The following is a 15,401-nucleotide window of genomic DNA, read 5'->3' as shown; positions in this document are numbered from 1 at the left end:
ATGCTACAGTAGCCCTAAGTGGTCAGGGAATGCTCAGACTTAGGTTCTTGCTTACCGTGCCACTGGATTCAAGCTAGTCTGACGCGTGAGGGGTTGATAACCTGAAACCAGTCCCAGGATACTTGTTTCCGGTCCAGGGAGGGCCTGGCGTTCGTGCTGGACTATTCCCATAGAGAGCACAGTCAAGAATTATTTACATATGGATGGGTCCAAACTGATATGGCCCGGTGAACAAAAGATCTATGCATTTAACCCAGATCTGTGACTGGGGGCAAGTATTTGAAGTTTCAGCACTCCGTCCATCATCCTTTTGTGTTGCTGTTGTTTAAATATGACATATACGAATTAAATAGCAATCTCTTCATGATTATGGCGGGCTCATCTTGCACCATCTAAAATCTTGCTACTTTGAAATAGCTGACATTTTTCTTAATTGGGTTAGGGGATTTTGACTATTATTCCGTGATGGGTCTGTTAGCAAAATAAATACTAATTTTTTAAAGTGCAGGTCCCCTTTCATTGATAGGGAACAGCAATGTTCTTTCTCTTGGTAGAATGTTTACTTCGTTTGCCCAAGGCAGCATTTAGATTTTGTAGGCCATTTTAACCAATAATGCACCCTGAGGGTTGTCTCAAACCATTAAAGTGTGTTTTGCTAATAACGAGATAAGTGCATTGAAAAGATTGAAAAATCACATCTCTGTCTTCTCTCACAGCAAAGAGAAGCTGCTATATGAGGGAGAGAAAGAAGAAACCTCAAAATTCATTGAGCGCGATGATGATGGTAAGGAGGAATCCAGCTGTACTAGTTCAGAAGAAGAGGAGGAAGCCTCCGAGTCTGAGGCTGAGAAGGAGTCAGGTAATCTAAATAAGTTGGACAATATCATTTGTCTGATCTATACCCCTTGGAATAATAGTCTTTTTTGGTGATTGTCCTGAAATTAACCTGTCTTCAAAGTTTAAAATCTATACTAACTTGTCATCTTGAAAACCTTTTATAGAAATTCTCAGATAGATGGCCTGGATCTCTGAGAGGCTGCCATTTTTTGGTCTTCACTCTTATGCTCGTAAATCTGTTTTTTAGGTTTCATCAGTTGAATCTTTATCGTAGATGCTCTTTTTGTTTTCTCTTGTTTTTCTGGTGTCCACCTTCCTGTTAACTCCATTCCTGCCCTGACTTTTGTGATCCCTTCTCTACTTTAATTTTTCTTGCTTTCTTTCAACCTGCCCTAGCCCTCACATGCCCTTAAAGCCATCACAAATCAATCTATTATTTTTTATTCTAAAACAGAAAGACATCAGAATATTACAAATAATGATGTAAATAAAGGCAGAATCAGTGAAGAGATTTCACCTCCAGTCCACTCTGTCCTGTCTTCGTCTACAGCTAAAAAAGTAAGTTATAATGAAGCTACACAATTTATATTGTGTAACTTTGAGGGGTTTGATTTCTTATTGTACAGTTACCACATTTTCCTTATCTCTCTGACTCTTATCACTTGTCATCTTGCCTTTTCAGTGATTTGTTAAGATTTTGTCCTAGGAAAACCACTACAATATTTTAATGTAGCTGGCTTGATGTTGTACACAGTCACATTCTGCATTATCTATTTCATTTATGGACTTGTCTTGACATTTTGAAAAAACACTTAATTCAAAGACCTTTAATAAAACAGAATTAGTTAGACTATTACAGCCGGAAGACTAATTTCTGACTGCTAGAGAAATTCCACAATACATTTTTTGCAAGCCTGCTCCAACATGCAATAATGAAAGGAATGTACTAAATTCCATAGAGGCAGGCTCTGGACCGGATCCTGGCTAACACTATTTTAGGAAAGGTATGTATGTCTGACGTTAATTACCTCACTAATGGACTGCTCTGGTTGTAGCCTAATGTAGTAGCTCACATCAAACATATTAATGTTGGTGTTAACAGTTTTGTAAGTTCTCATAAACTAGTTTACAGAGAAGAGGGTAATGTTTGGAAAGTCATTTCTCAATGTGTACGTCTATTGTACCATTGAGTTACCCCATTCCATTGTCTAGATCGCCTCAACTCCAAAACAAAAGCACACATAGTTCACTATGAACCATCAAACCATCCTCCGTTGTGGCTGCCTGCCCCAAATCTAATTCTAGACAGTGCTAATGCATTCAACAAAAGTGCGCTAGAAACCCAAGTTTTGTTATTCTGTGAAACATACTAAGTGGCCGAAATGAGAATGTGCTCATAGGTTGCAATTTTGCTTGAGGACGATTAGTCCTATGCTACCATTAAATGGATTGAGAATTGAAATCGTATGGGTATGCAGCTCATCAGTAGAAAACAAAGGTATTGCAGGTACTAATGCATCCGTCTCTACAGCCCTCTGAAACCTGGAGCATCGTTGGATGGGCTGCTCATATGCCTGCTAGGAAATATGAAAGTATAGAAGTCTACTACAATATGCAACATCTCTTTTTATCAGATTCTTATATCTTGTTTATTTCAGGCCAACCCTTGATGGAAACCCTTGCAAATGGTCTAATTTGGGATACTGTGCTTTATAAAAGCATCTGTGTTTATGAGGCAAACTCTGTGTTGGTAACGTAATGCTTTTGTCTGATTCCTGCCCCCTTGTCACTCGTTCATTACATACTAGTGTGCCGTTACTCAGCTTTTCAGTGGGACTCACCTGTGCAGCCAAATTTCTTCTTAATTCATAGAAAAGCAATACAGTCATATGGAACTCAATCAGAAATATTTTGTGCCAAACCACATTTTATATTCCAGGGCAAAGATGATAAATGGCATATGGGGAACTATGGTTACTGTTTAAACTATGTTGTCACTTTCTCATCTATCCTCTCTCGTTGAGGCAGTCATCTCTTTAAACAGCCAGTCCATATATTTTAGATGCATTCCCAGAATCTGCACTGTTGTGTCATTGGCTTACTAGTCAACTGCAGTTGGATTACATAAAAACACCATACTTGTCAGAATACCATAATGCCTACTAATGAGCGTTTAAAGCATTGCTAAAAGACGTATTGCCCCCATCTATTCTATGCTATTCGAAACCTCCAATGAATAACTGTTTGACTCTGGATTATGTTTAAAATCCTATGCCTTGCCTATGAATGCCTTTACCAATCTCACAGCTCTTCAGTTAAATTATCACTTAAACACCTGCCTTTTAATCATATTTGATTACAACGTAAAGCTGATCACTAAGATGAGTACAGAAAAGTTTTGAAAGTGTTCATGCTTTTATATAATCAATTGTGACTGCCGATATATTCAAAGTGAAGTGTCGTGGTCATAGGAAACCTATACTGGTGACTATTTAGAGACTAATCATCTGGAGTAGATTCTTTCTCTAAGATAGTGCCTGAAAACAGAGAGTTTCTTGTTTCCTAAAAGACTGGAGAGACTGCCATTTTTACATCAGTATGAGCTGAATTGATTCTTCCTTTGAAATCACTCAGCATGGTGACAGTTCAGATTTTTAAATTCATTAATCTGGAACTGGGTAGTTTCTGCCATTCACAACAGACGCCATTGTAATATTTGTCACTAAGTGCACTTTAAATTAACTGTTGCTTTAACCATTTTTGTAATATGAAGCGATTAAAAAAAAAAAAAAAAAAGTTTCTTTTGAATGTACTTAATAATAATAATAATAATAATATTATTTTACCACTCTCTCCTTGCACCTTGGATCAATTAATTATTGTATATCAGGGTTGTGCCTTGCCATATCTGGTAGATGTTCCTTAGTCCTCAGACAGTGAAGTTATACCAACATAACTCGGATTTTGAGAAAAGTGTCCCATGAATCTCTACTGAATTTGGAACACGTCAGCGTTAGGAATGTAACATTACTTGTCAGAGATATAGTTATTTGAATAGGTTCCTTCCACCCTTTCCTCTAATTAAGCCTATACAAAAGATGTATAATAGTATTTTATAAAATGTTACTTGAATCTAGTGCCAAACACATGCTACAGCATTGAAGCAGATATGCAGAGAACCGTGGCGAATATAATCAGGCGAAACAGCGTACAAAACCGCATCTCTCTAAAATATAAGGGTAAAAGGACGCATTAATATAACAGGTCTGGCAAAAACAATAACCTTGGCATTAAGCCTTATAAAACGAACTCAACTCTTTAATACAATGTACCTTCCTGAATCCCACTCCCACCCTCTAAGAAACTTACCCCTCATCAATGCCCCGTTCACATCACCACCTTGACCCGACCAATCCAGTACCCATCTGTCCTCCTTATGTAGTTACCATTGCCCTTCCCTCCCTTTTGTTCCTTCTTAAAAATCCCTGACCTCTCATTTGTGCATCCGTACCCCTCCCCCCCCAAGGAATGTCTCTAAAACCTACCTATACCAGACCTGCCTACCAGCAGCAACTAACTAAAACTAATTAACTAAATAACTTGACCTGTCCTATTAAAGCAATGAAAAATGCCAAATGCCATCGGAAACTAAACATATAATAAGAAAGACATAATCCTCCTACACAGCAAAAAACCTGATAAACAAAAATAAGGGAGGCTGCCCACCTTGACCCCTACTTATGACCCACCTCCTAATCCCACCCTTACACCACCCTTAACTAATCACCTACTCGGATGTAGTGGGTTCTACCACTAACGCCTTATCAGCCCGGGTGGAGACCGGGCAAGCCCTTATTCCTCCCCTCAAGTCCACATCGGGCGAAACGGCATACAAAATCACAACTCTCCAAAATATAGGGGAAAAAGGCTGCTTTAATAGAACAGGTCTGGCAAAAACGATAACCTTAGCATTAAGCCTTCCAAAAGTAACCTAACTCACTTATACAATGTAACTTCCTAAACTCCACCCTCTTATAAAATTACTCCTCATCAATGCCCCATTCACATCCTTGCCTTGACCCAACCAATCCAGTACCCATCTGTCCTGCTGTCACCTTATATAGTTACCCTTGCCCTTCCCTCCCTGTTGTTCCTTCTAAAAAATCCCTGACCTCTCATATTTGTGCTTCCGTACCCCTTCCCCCCAATGAACGTCTCTAAAACCCACCACCCAGGAAAACCCTCCGTTTTTTCCCTGCCCCACACAAAAAAATTGCTTTAATCACGATGCCACAATTTTTCTCCTAAAAGATCTCCAATCCGAAGTTCTAACTAGTAAAGTTCATTACCCATAAAGGATAAATGAACCCCCTCCTGCCTAAACAAAGCTAAATCCACATGAACAATCCCCTCATGCTTCAAAACAGAAATCCCTTGAACATGACTAAAGCGTTGCTTTTCAATCCCTATGAAAGTCCTCACACCTCTCCAAACCCGCCTTGGCACTTGCTCCGTTCTTACAATATATGTATTACTTCTCTTTTATCCTCAATAGATCCAACTTCATTTCCTTCAAAAGACCAGCACCTGATAAAGCCACTAAATCATTCTCCCCTAAGTGTAATACCAACAAATCCGGACAAAAGCCTTTGGATAATCTCTTATAGGGAATACTTAACAATTCACCTCATCTCATACCACTTTTCCCCACCCAGCAAATCTTTATTGTGGCCCCATCCAGTCGCAGTTGACGATCAAAATGTCTTGATGCAGCATGCTTCTCAGCCCAATAAACGAAAGACTGTCCCACTATCCAAACTGAAGAACCTGAACTGTCTGGGCCAGCAACACAACCTAGAAAGTTAAAATACACAATTAGCCAATGAAAACATTATACTAACCTCCAATCTAACAAAGTTTAGGAGGGCTTGACCTAACGTAACGCTTAAAACAATGAGACCTCCAGTGGCTCAAATTCATCATTGCACTGTCAGATTTCACCAATCTTTTAGCTTCTGTAGTAGCCCCAAACGAAAAAGAGTGAGTTCCATAATATTGTGGTGCTTACCAACTGCTTATTTCAAAACTGACATTAACTATTTCTATTCTTTTTTGGAATTTGTAAAGCGCATGGCTGCCAAACGGCTTCCCAGCGCTAGTGCGGAGCCAGAAAAAAGATAACCACTGAGAGACCCTAAGAGGGGAAAAGGAAGGTTTTCAAAGTTTTCCGAAAGGAGAGTTCAGATTCTACTGATCAAATTTCCACCGGGAAGGAGTTCCATAATTGGGCCGCCCTGAAAGCAAAGGATCTGCCTCCCCATCTCGATCTTTTAAACCGGGGAATACTAAGCAAGGATGCAGAGGAAGATCTGAGCAGTCGTTGGGGATTGTAAGGAGTTATGGTCTGTTTAAGAAAAGCCAGACCTCTATTATGAAGGGCTCGATGGACTACACAAACTGCTTTAAAATGTATACATTGTTCTATAGGTAACCAATGAAGGGAGGCCAAGGCAGATTTTACCTAGGTATGACTCGGAATTCCCAACAGGAGACGGGCGGCGGTATTCTGTATTACCTGCAGCCTCCTCAAGACATATTTTGGAGAGCTCATAAACAGGACATTACCATAATCGAGACGTGAAAGAATTAGGGCTTGAACGATAAGCCTTTTGGCTAAAAAAGGAAGGAGAGGAAAAATTTGCCCACAGGTCCTAAGTGCACAGAAACAAGAAGAAGCTATTTTGTTTTTTGCATGACATTCCATTGTGAGTTGCCTGTCCAACCAGAAACCTAAGCTTTAATAGTAGCTTTTGATGGGGGAAGAGTGTTTAGTCCTACTGACGCAAGTAAGGAAAGACTTTAAGAAAGAACCGCCCTGATGAATAAATACAAACCTAGAATCCTTCTGCTAAATTCTCTTAAAAGCAACCCACCAATTAATTGGACAAGCAGGGGGATCTGATTCTTTCATAACAACTCCATGCCCCTTCCCCAACTGATAAGTTTTTGATGTTTCCATGCACACATTGGAGCTTAGAAGACCCGCCTTACCTTTTACTCCCAAAATCGAAAACTCCAAAAGCCCCATGGTACAACCATGACATGCTCAGTGACATTAAAACCACCTCCCATGGTGAAAAACAGATTTTCTTCAGAACTAAAATGATATACTGCAGCAACTGGACAGTTACTGGGCGCCTCCGACCAATCCTTGCTCCCTTTCCATAGCCCAGCCAACTACAATTCTTCTGCAAATCTTACCTTACATTGGATCATATCCCCCAAAATACTTACAGTAAAAAGAAATACCTGACATCTTACTCAATATGTTTACCGCCGAAAATCCTCACTGAATCTGCTTCATAATGAAGCAAACAGCATTCTCCGTCCTTTCTATGCAAACCAATGGACGAACCACCCACCTGACTGCAACTGAGTGTATAAATTCTAACCAAGCCTGACCATAACTTCTGCGTGTAGACAGAGCTATTGACTGCTGAATCAACTCCAACATCCTCTTATTCCTAGCTCCCAAAGGACCTGGGAGACTGCTGTCTTCTGCACATCTGCTCCCTGTGAAATCCCACGGAATCTCTGCCACTGTGAACAAGATAGCGCATCAGTGATATCATTATTCACACCTGGAACATACCTAGCTTTAAACAATATATTACACTTCAACCAGTTCAGTAATAACAGGTAATAACACCAACAGCCTCAGCACCTTCTCATCCTTTGCCTTTTGGAAATTAACCAAATCACCACTGTCTTGTTATCCCCATTGAATACAGCCTTCCTGTTATCCAGTGTCTGCCCCCATAGCGACAAAGCCACCACCAAAGGAACAAATCCCAAAAAGGTAGTGCTATCCTGGGCTACTTTCCAAGAATCTGGCCAGCTTTCAGTAGCCCAATGAACATCCCAGAATAAACCAAAGCCATGTGCACCTGATGCGTTAGAAATAAATTGACCTAGCCAGAAACAGTCATCATCATCAGAAAACAGTCACACCTTTAAAATCTTGCAAAAAAGAAATCCACATTTTCAAATCTGCCTTCACACTTACACATAGCCTCACACGATGGTGAGGTAACTCTGCCCCGCTGAGTGCAAAACCTAATCTTCTACACGAAGCCCCTCCTACTCTCACCACCCTCCAGGCAAAGTTCAAATGATCAAGCAAAACTTGCACCTGCCTTAGTTCCACCTTCGGTTTCTTCACCGCATCTTCCAACAATGCAATGAGCGTCTTCACATTCTCCCTTGGCAAACACACCTCCATCTTGTTAGAGTCTAACTCGATGCCCAAAAATTGTATACAAGTTTTAGGCCCTTCAGTTTTCTCTGGAGCTAATGGAACACCAAGACAAACCATGGCATCCTCACAAGAGTCCAAAGCTCTCTGGCATTCCCCCAAGCCAGCAAGACCAACCAAAAAGAAATCATCCAAATAATGTGTCACATACTTATAGCCACTCTGTGATTGATAAAGCCACTGCAAAAATGAACTAAATGTTTCAAACAGTGTACATGAATCTGAGCAAACCAAAGGCAACATCTTATCAACTTTAACTGCATTTTCAAACTGTAACCCCAACAAAGAAAAATCCTATGGGTGATCCGGAAAAAGTTTAAAAGCCGACTGGATGTCAGGCTTTGTCTTTTTCCCATCAACTCCACAAGTTCCTACCAGTGCAATTGCCTCATCAACTGACTCATAAAGGGATATTGAATCCTCCTGGGCAATGAAATCATTAATGGACGCCCCTAAAGACCAACAAAGGTGATGTGTCAACCTAAACTCGCCCTGTTGTTTTCTGGGCACCGCACCCAATGGTGAAATTGTCAAGTTTGGAATTGGCCAATAATCAAACGGACCCACAATTTTCTTCAACTCTAGCTCTTTTTTTTCTTTTTTAGATTAGTTCAGACCCCTTCTGGTTGCTCTATTGCAGACCTTAAATTCCTTGACCATCTCCGAACTCTAGGGCCCTGAAAACAAAAACTAAAACCTTCAGAAAACCCCCAGAATAAAACATTTTGCACTAGACTCCAGTGGATAAAAACGCAACCAATATTGCTGAATCTCCACTTTAAGAGGAGTAAGGCCCTTTTCCCGCCACTTGGTGCATCTGACCCCTGCTCCTATTTTCACCTCTGCCTGAGTTGCCTTGCCATCCACACTGCATCCCCCCGAAAAACTGGAAAACAGGATGCCTTCGCCCACAACTTAAGCAGTCATGCCTGAATCTGCATTGCTGCCTTGTACACAATCCGCTGTTAAATGACCATCATGCTCCATTCTGAGGCAATTGTCGTTTTGGAACATTCCCCACCCCGTATTGTGTGGGGCAGCCATGAAAGGGCTTGTATTGCAAAGGCAACCTACTAGCTGTATGCACTACTGGCACATTTTTAGCTGTATGAAGCCATTGCATCCACAATTCATTGTCAATCTCGCCCCACTCCTTTTCTGGCAAAATAGCTAACCTTGCCCTGAACTCCTCATCATACCGAAACCACCCAGACCCCCCATAATCCATTTGAGCTCTACGAACAATGTCCATGTTTTCAAACATTGCCATACACATCTCGGGGTAACGTTCACAATAAACGCTTGCATATATCAGTAAAGCTGAAGTCCAATTTTCTATAGTGGTAGGTACTTTATACCTACTCGCTAACTCCCACTCTTCCTCTTTTTAACCTTTCTTGGCCTTAATCTCCCTGTGAAGTAGTTTAAATACATCCACAAATTCACCCTTACAAATCTTTTCTTTATATTCTGAGTGAGATGTGCTACCAAAGGCATCAATTCTCCCATGTATGGTAATTTTGTGTTCTTGACGCTGCCCCCAGTTAGCTCACTTACCGACTTTCCAGCTTTCACCTAAGTCTGACTACTTGGTTCAGAGACCGACTTACCTGATCCTTTAGCCGTGTCTACCACATCCGACTTTGTGACGCCACTTCCAAACTTTCCATCACTTTCAACATCAGCCTGAATACCCATGTCCCTTCCCCGGGAGTTCAAGCCCAAATTTGTTTTTCACCACTGGGCTATTGCCAACAGCAATAAAAAACACTGAGTAACCTTCCTGTGTTATCTCCTCTCTTCTCACCTCTAGGTGTGTGTGCCATAGTAATTGGTCTCTCTTCTCATCCACCTCTACCATCACGCTGGACCGTCCTCTCCATCTTTTCCTGAAAAACATCAATGCTCTTGCCCCCATTAAAAGCCATCCTGCCCCCCACCTTCTCCTTCCTGTCTCTCTCTTGCACACTCTCGCCCTCTTCCACTACATCCCCGTCATCATAATCCAAAAGCTCATCCTCAAAACTATGCAAAAAACTCTCTGTGCTCTAGCTGGTAGATGGCTCTTCCATTACAAAATTCTGTTTTGGCGCTTGAACTTCTGTTCCAGTTGATTCCCTCGATGTCAAGTGAGTTGCTCTAGATCTTGCCATCACTTCAGGCGATGTACTGAGGGTGCCTGAATCCCCCAACTCCCGAGATCCTCTGTTTCTCTGCTGACTGCTCCAGTCGCAGCAGCAAAGCCTGCCTTTCTGACACACCTAGTGTAGCAAAAAAAGTCACACACAGCCTGCGAAATAGCTGGCTGCCAAAAATCTAGTCTGGCCTGTGCCATACCTGCCTTGCCCCTTGAATCACACTCCCCATACAAAATACCTCTCATGCCTATACCACTTGTTCGATGGCATATGTCGCTGCAGATACACATGTTTTGCACAGTCCGCTGCCTGGTGTTGGGCTCGGAGTATTACAAGTTGTTTTTCTTCGAAGAAGTCTTTTTTGGTCACTTGACCGAAAGACTCCTCCCTCTTCGGCTCCATTGCGCATGGGCGTCGACTCCATCTTAGATTGTTTTTTTCCGCTGTCGGGTTCGGACGTATTCCTTTTCGCTCCGTGTTTCGGTTCGGAAAGTTAGTCAGAATCTCGGAAGAAAGCGTCGGTATTGTTCCGTTCGGTATCGGGATAGTTAGGTACATCGACACCGATCATCGGAAGACTTTGGGGTAGCTTTGATTCCCCCATCAGGGCCTGGTCGGCCCGACCGCGTGCGACATCGAAGCCGATGGAACGGACCCCGTTTCGTTTCTGCCCAAAATGTCACAGTAAGTATCCTTATACAGATCAGCACTTGGTCTGTAACTTGTGCTTGTCCCCCGAGCACAAGGAGGATACCTGTGAGGCCTGTCGAGCCTTCCGGTCCAGAAAAACACTCCGGGACCGAAGAGCCAGGCGTCTACAAATGGCGTCCACGCCAACAAAACAACGTTTCGACGACGAAGAAGAAACATTCTCGGTTCCGGAATCAGAATCCGGAGACTCCGACGTCGAACAACAGCAACAAACAGTGAGTAAGACGTCGAAAATTAAAACCATCGAGAAGACAAAAGCCCAGGGGACGCCACTGCCAACAGGCCATGGCTCGACCCATAAAACCGGCGACCTGTCGAAGGCGCCGAAAAAGGGCACGCCCATAGCGAAGACACCAGACTCCGGTCGAGGGACCGCCATGGAGCAACCTCGGAGCCGAGAGAGCGGCTCCGAGAGGCAAAAACAAGATGCCGGCACCGAAAAACATCAGCACCGAGACACACTGCCGAAAGCCACAAAATTCTGTCGGTGCCGAAGCCGAAAAAAGATTCTCTCTCGGCGCCGAAAAGTTCCACACCTTCATCCTACACAGAGGAACAAGGAATAAGTGGCCAGATGCACAGATTTGGACAAGAGCTCCAAAGTGTAGAATCAGACTACACACAAAAGAGACTGTACATCCAGCAAGACACAGGGAAGATATCAACCCTTCCCCCAATAATGAGGAAAAGAAGGATCGGACTTCTCAAGGATGACGCACAACCACAAGCCAAAGTGGTTAAAAAAGTCACGCCTCCGCCCTCTCCACCACAACAGGCATCGCCGGCACAAACACCGCCACAAATGCACTCACCAGCGCAAACTACCATAAGTCAAGATAATCAGGATCAAGACGCTTGGGACCTATATGACACCCCAGTGCCGGACAATGATCCCGATTCATACCCCACAAAGCCGTCACCGCCAGAGGACAGTACCTCATACTCGCAACTGGTGGCTAGGGCTGCAGAATTCCACAATGTCCAACTGCATTCCGATCCTATAGAGGATGATTTTTTATTTAACACCCTCTCGGCTACACATAGCCAATATCAATGTCTCCCAATGCTACCAGGAATGTTACGGCACGCAAAACAAATTTTTGAAGAGCCTGTAAAATCAAGAGCCATCACCCCAAGGGTGGATAAGAAATACAAACCACCACCCACAGACCCAGTGTTTATTACTTCGCAGTTACCACCTGACTCCGTAGTAGTAGGGGCAGCTCGCAAGAGAGCAAATTCCCATACATCTGGCGACGCCCCACCTCCGGACAAAGAAAGCAGAAAATTTGATGCGGCAGGAAAAAGAGTAGCATCACAGGCAGCCAACCAGTGGCGCATCGCAAATTCTCAAGCGCTGCTGGCCAGATATGACCGCGCACACTGGGATGAGATGCAACTTCTCGTAGACCATCTTCCCCAGGAATACCAAAAAAGGGCGCAGCAAATAGTTGAAGAGGGGCAAACGATCTCAAACAATCAAATCCGCTCTTCACTGGATGCAGCCGATACTGCAGCGAGAACAGTCAACACTGCTGTCACCATAAGGAGACACGCTTGGCTCCGCACTTCAGGCTTCAAACCTGAAATCCAGCAGGCTGTCCTTAATATGCCCTTCAACGAGAAACAACTTTTTGGCCCTGAAGTGGACACAGCCATTGAAAAACTTAAAAAGGACACAGACACGGCCAAAGCCATGGGCGCACTCTACTCCCCGCAGAGCAGAGGCTCTTTTAGAAAAACTCCATTTAGAGGGGGGTTTCGTGGCCAACCCACAGACACCACCAGCCAACAAACAAGAACCACACCATATCAGGGTTCATTCCAAAGGGGAGGTTTCAGGGGATATAGAGGGGGTCAATTCCCAAGGATTAGGGGAAGATTCCAGACTCCAAAAACACCTCCACCAAAACAGTGACTTTCAAGTCACAGAACCCCTTCACTCAACACCAGTGGGGGGAAGACTAAGCCAATTCTACCAATCTTGGCAGCAGATTACAACAGACAATTGGGTATTAGCAATAATCCAACATGGCTATTGCATAGAATTCCACAAATTCCCACCAAACATCCCTCCAAAAGCACGCAAAATGTCACCACAACATTTAGAACTTTTAGGACTAGAAGTTCAAGCACTACTGCAAAAGGATGCAATAGAGTTAGTACCAGTACAACAAAAAAACACAGGAGTTTACTCCCTGTACTTTCTAATTCCAAACAAAGACAAAACATTAAGACCAATATTAGATCTCAGGACACTAAATACCTACATCATATCGGACCACTTTCACATGGTCACACTACAAGACATCATTCCACTGCTCAAACAGCAAGATTACATGACCACATTAGACCTAAAAGATGCGTACTTTCATATACCGATACACCCTTCTCACAGAAAGTACCTAAGGTTCGTATTCAAAGGAATACATTACCAATTCAAAGTGTTGCCATTCGGAATAACAACTGCACCAAGAGTGTTCACAAAATGTCTAGCAGTAGTAGCAGCACATATCAGGAGACAACAGATACATGTGTTTCCTTACCTGGACGATTGGCTAATCAAGACCAACACAGTAAAAAAGTGCACAAACGACACCACATATGTCATACAAACCCTTCACAAACTGGGTTTCTCCATCAACTATACAAAATCACACCTCGAACCGTGTCAGACACAACAATATCTAGGAGCAACCATCAACACATCAAAGGGAATTGCCACTCCAAGTTCACAAAGAGTGCAAGCATTCCACAAGGTAATAAGTGCTATGTTTCCAAACCAAAAGATACAAGCAAAATTTGTGCTAAAACTTCTAGGCATGATGTCATCATGCATAGCCATTGTCCCAAACGCAAGACTACACATGCGACCCTTACAACAGTGCCTAGCATCACAATGGTCACAGGCACAGGGTCAACTTCAAAATCTGGTGTTGGTAGACCGCCAAACATACCTCTCGCTTCTATGGTGGAACAGCAACAATTTAAACAAAGGGCGGACATTTCAGGACCCAGTGCCTCAATACGTTATAACAACAGATGCTTCCATGACAGGGTGGGGAGCACACCTCAATCACCACAGCATTCAAGGACAATGGGATGTACACCAAACAAAATTTCATATCAATTACCTAGAACTGTTAGCAGTATTTCTAGCGTTAAAAGCCTTTCAACCCATAATAACACACAAATACATTCTTGTCAAAACAGACAACATGACAACAATGTATTATTTAAACAAACAAGGAGGAACACACTCAACACAATTGTGCCTCCTAACACAAAAAATATGGCAGTGGGCGATTCACAACAACATTCGCCTAATAGCACAATTTATTCCAGGGATCCAAAACCAACTAGCAGACAACCTTTCGCGAGACCACCAACAAGTCCACGAATGGGAAATTCACCCCCAAGTTCTGAACAAGTACTTTCAAATTTGGGGAACACCCCAGATAGATTTGTTCGCAACAAAAGAAAACGCAAAATGCCAAAACTTCGCATCCAGGTACCCACACCGCGAATCACAAGGCAATGCTCTATGGATGAGTTGGTCAGGGATATTTGCATACGCTTTTCCCCCTCTCCCTCTCCTTCCATATCTAGTAAACAAGTTGAGTCAAAACCAACTCAAACTCATACTGATAGCACCCACATGGGCAAGACAACCTTGGTATACAACTCTACTAGACCTTTCACTAGTACCGCATGTCAAACTACCCAACAGACCAGATCTGTTAACACAACACAAACAACAGATCAGGCATCCAAACCCAGCATCATTGAATCTGGCAATTTGGCTCCTGAAATCCTAGAATTCGGACACTTAGACCTCACACAAGAATGCATGGAGGTCATAAAACAAGCTAGAAAAGCTTCCACTAGACACTGCTATGCATCTAAGTGGAAAAGATTTGTTTGCTACTGCCATACCAATCAAATCCAACCATTGCATGCCTCTACAAAGGACATAGTGGGATACTTACTACATTTGCAAAAAGCGAATCTCGCTTTTTCATCTATAAAAATACACCTCGCAGCAATATCTGCTTACCTACAAACTACTCATTCATCGTCTCTATTTAGAATACCAGTTATTAAAGCATTCATGGAAGGGCTAAAAAGAATTATACCACCAAGAACACCACCAGTTCCTTCATGGAACCTTAACATCGTCTTAACAAGACTCATGGGTCCACCTTTCGAACCCATGCATTCCTGTGAAATGCAATATCTAAACTGGAAAGTCGCATTTCTCATTGCAATCACATCCCTCAGAAGAGTAAGTGAAATACAGGCATTTACCATACAAGAACCTTTTATTCAAATACACAAAAATAAAATAGTTCTAAGAACAAATCCAAAATTTCTGCCAAAAGTAATCTCACCATTCCATT

The 15,401-nt window shown here is 42.6% G+C and overlaps 1 protein-coding gene across 3 annotated transcripts in view; it reads left to right on the top strand.

Moving 5' to 3' along the window:
• PPP1R12B (protein phosphatase 1 regulatory subunit 12B) overlaps window positions 1–15,401 on the top strand; it is a 786,992-nt gene that overhangs the window by 203,024 nt on the left and 568,567 nt on the right. For all 3 annotated transcript variants that reach the window (XM_069238924.1, XM_069238923.1, XM_069238925.1), the window contains exons 8-9: window positions 717–859; window positions 1,292–1,395. In XM_069238924.1, coding sequence (XP_069095025.1) covers window positions 717–859; window positions 1,292–1,395 — 247 coding nt within the window. The remainder of the gene's footprint in view (window positions 1–716; window positions 860–1,291; window positions 1,396–15,401) is intronic.

The sequence above is a fragment of the Pleurodeles waltl genome, chromosome 6, assembly GCF_031143425.1.
Source record: "Pleurodeles waltl isolate 20211129_DDA chromosome 6, aPleWal1.hap1.20221129, whole genome shotgun sequence".
In the NCBI taxonomy this organism is placed as follows: Eukaryota; Metazoa; Chordata; class Amphibia; order Caudata; family Salamandridae; genus Pleurodeles; species Pleurodeles waltl.
The sequence above is the reverse complement of the archived record's forward strand: the minus strand, read 5'-3'. Positions and strand labels throughout refer to the sequence as shown.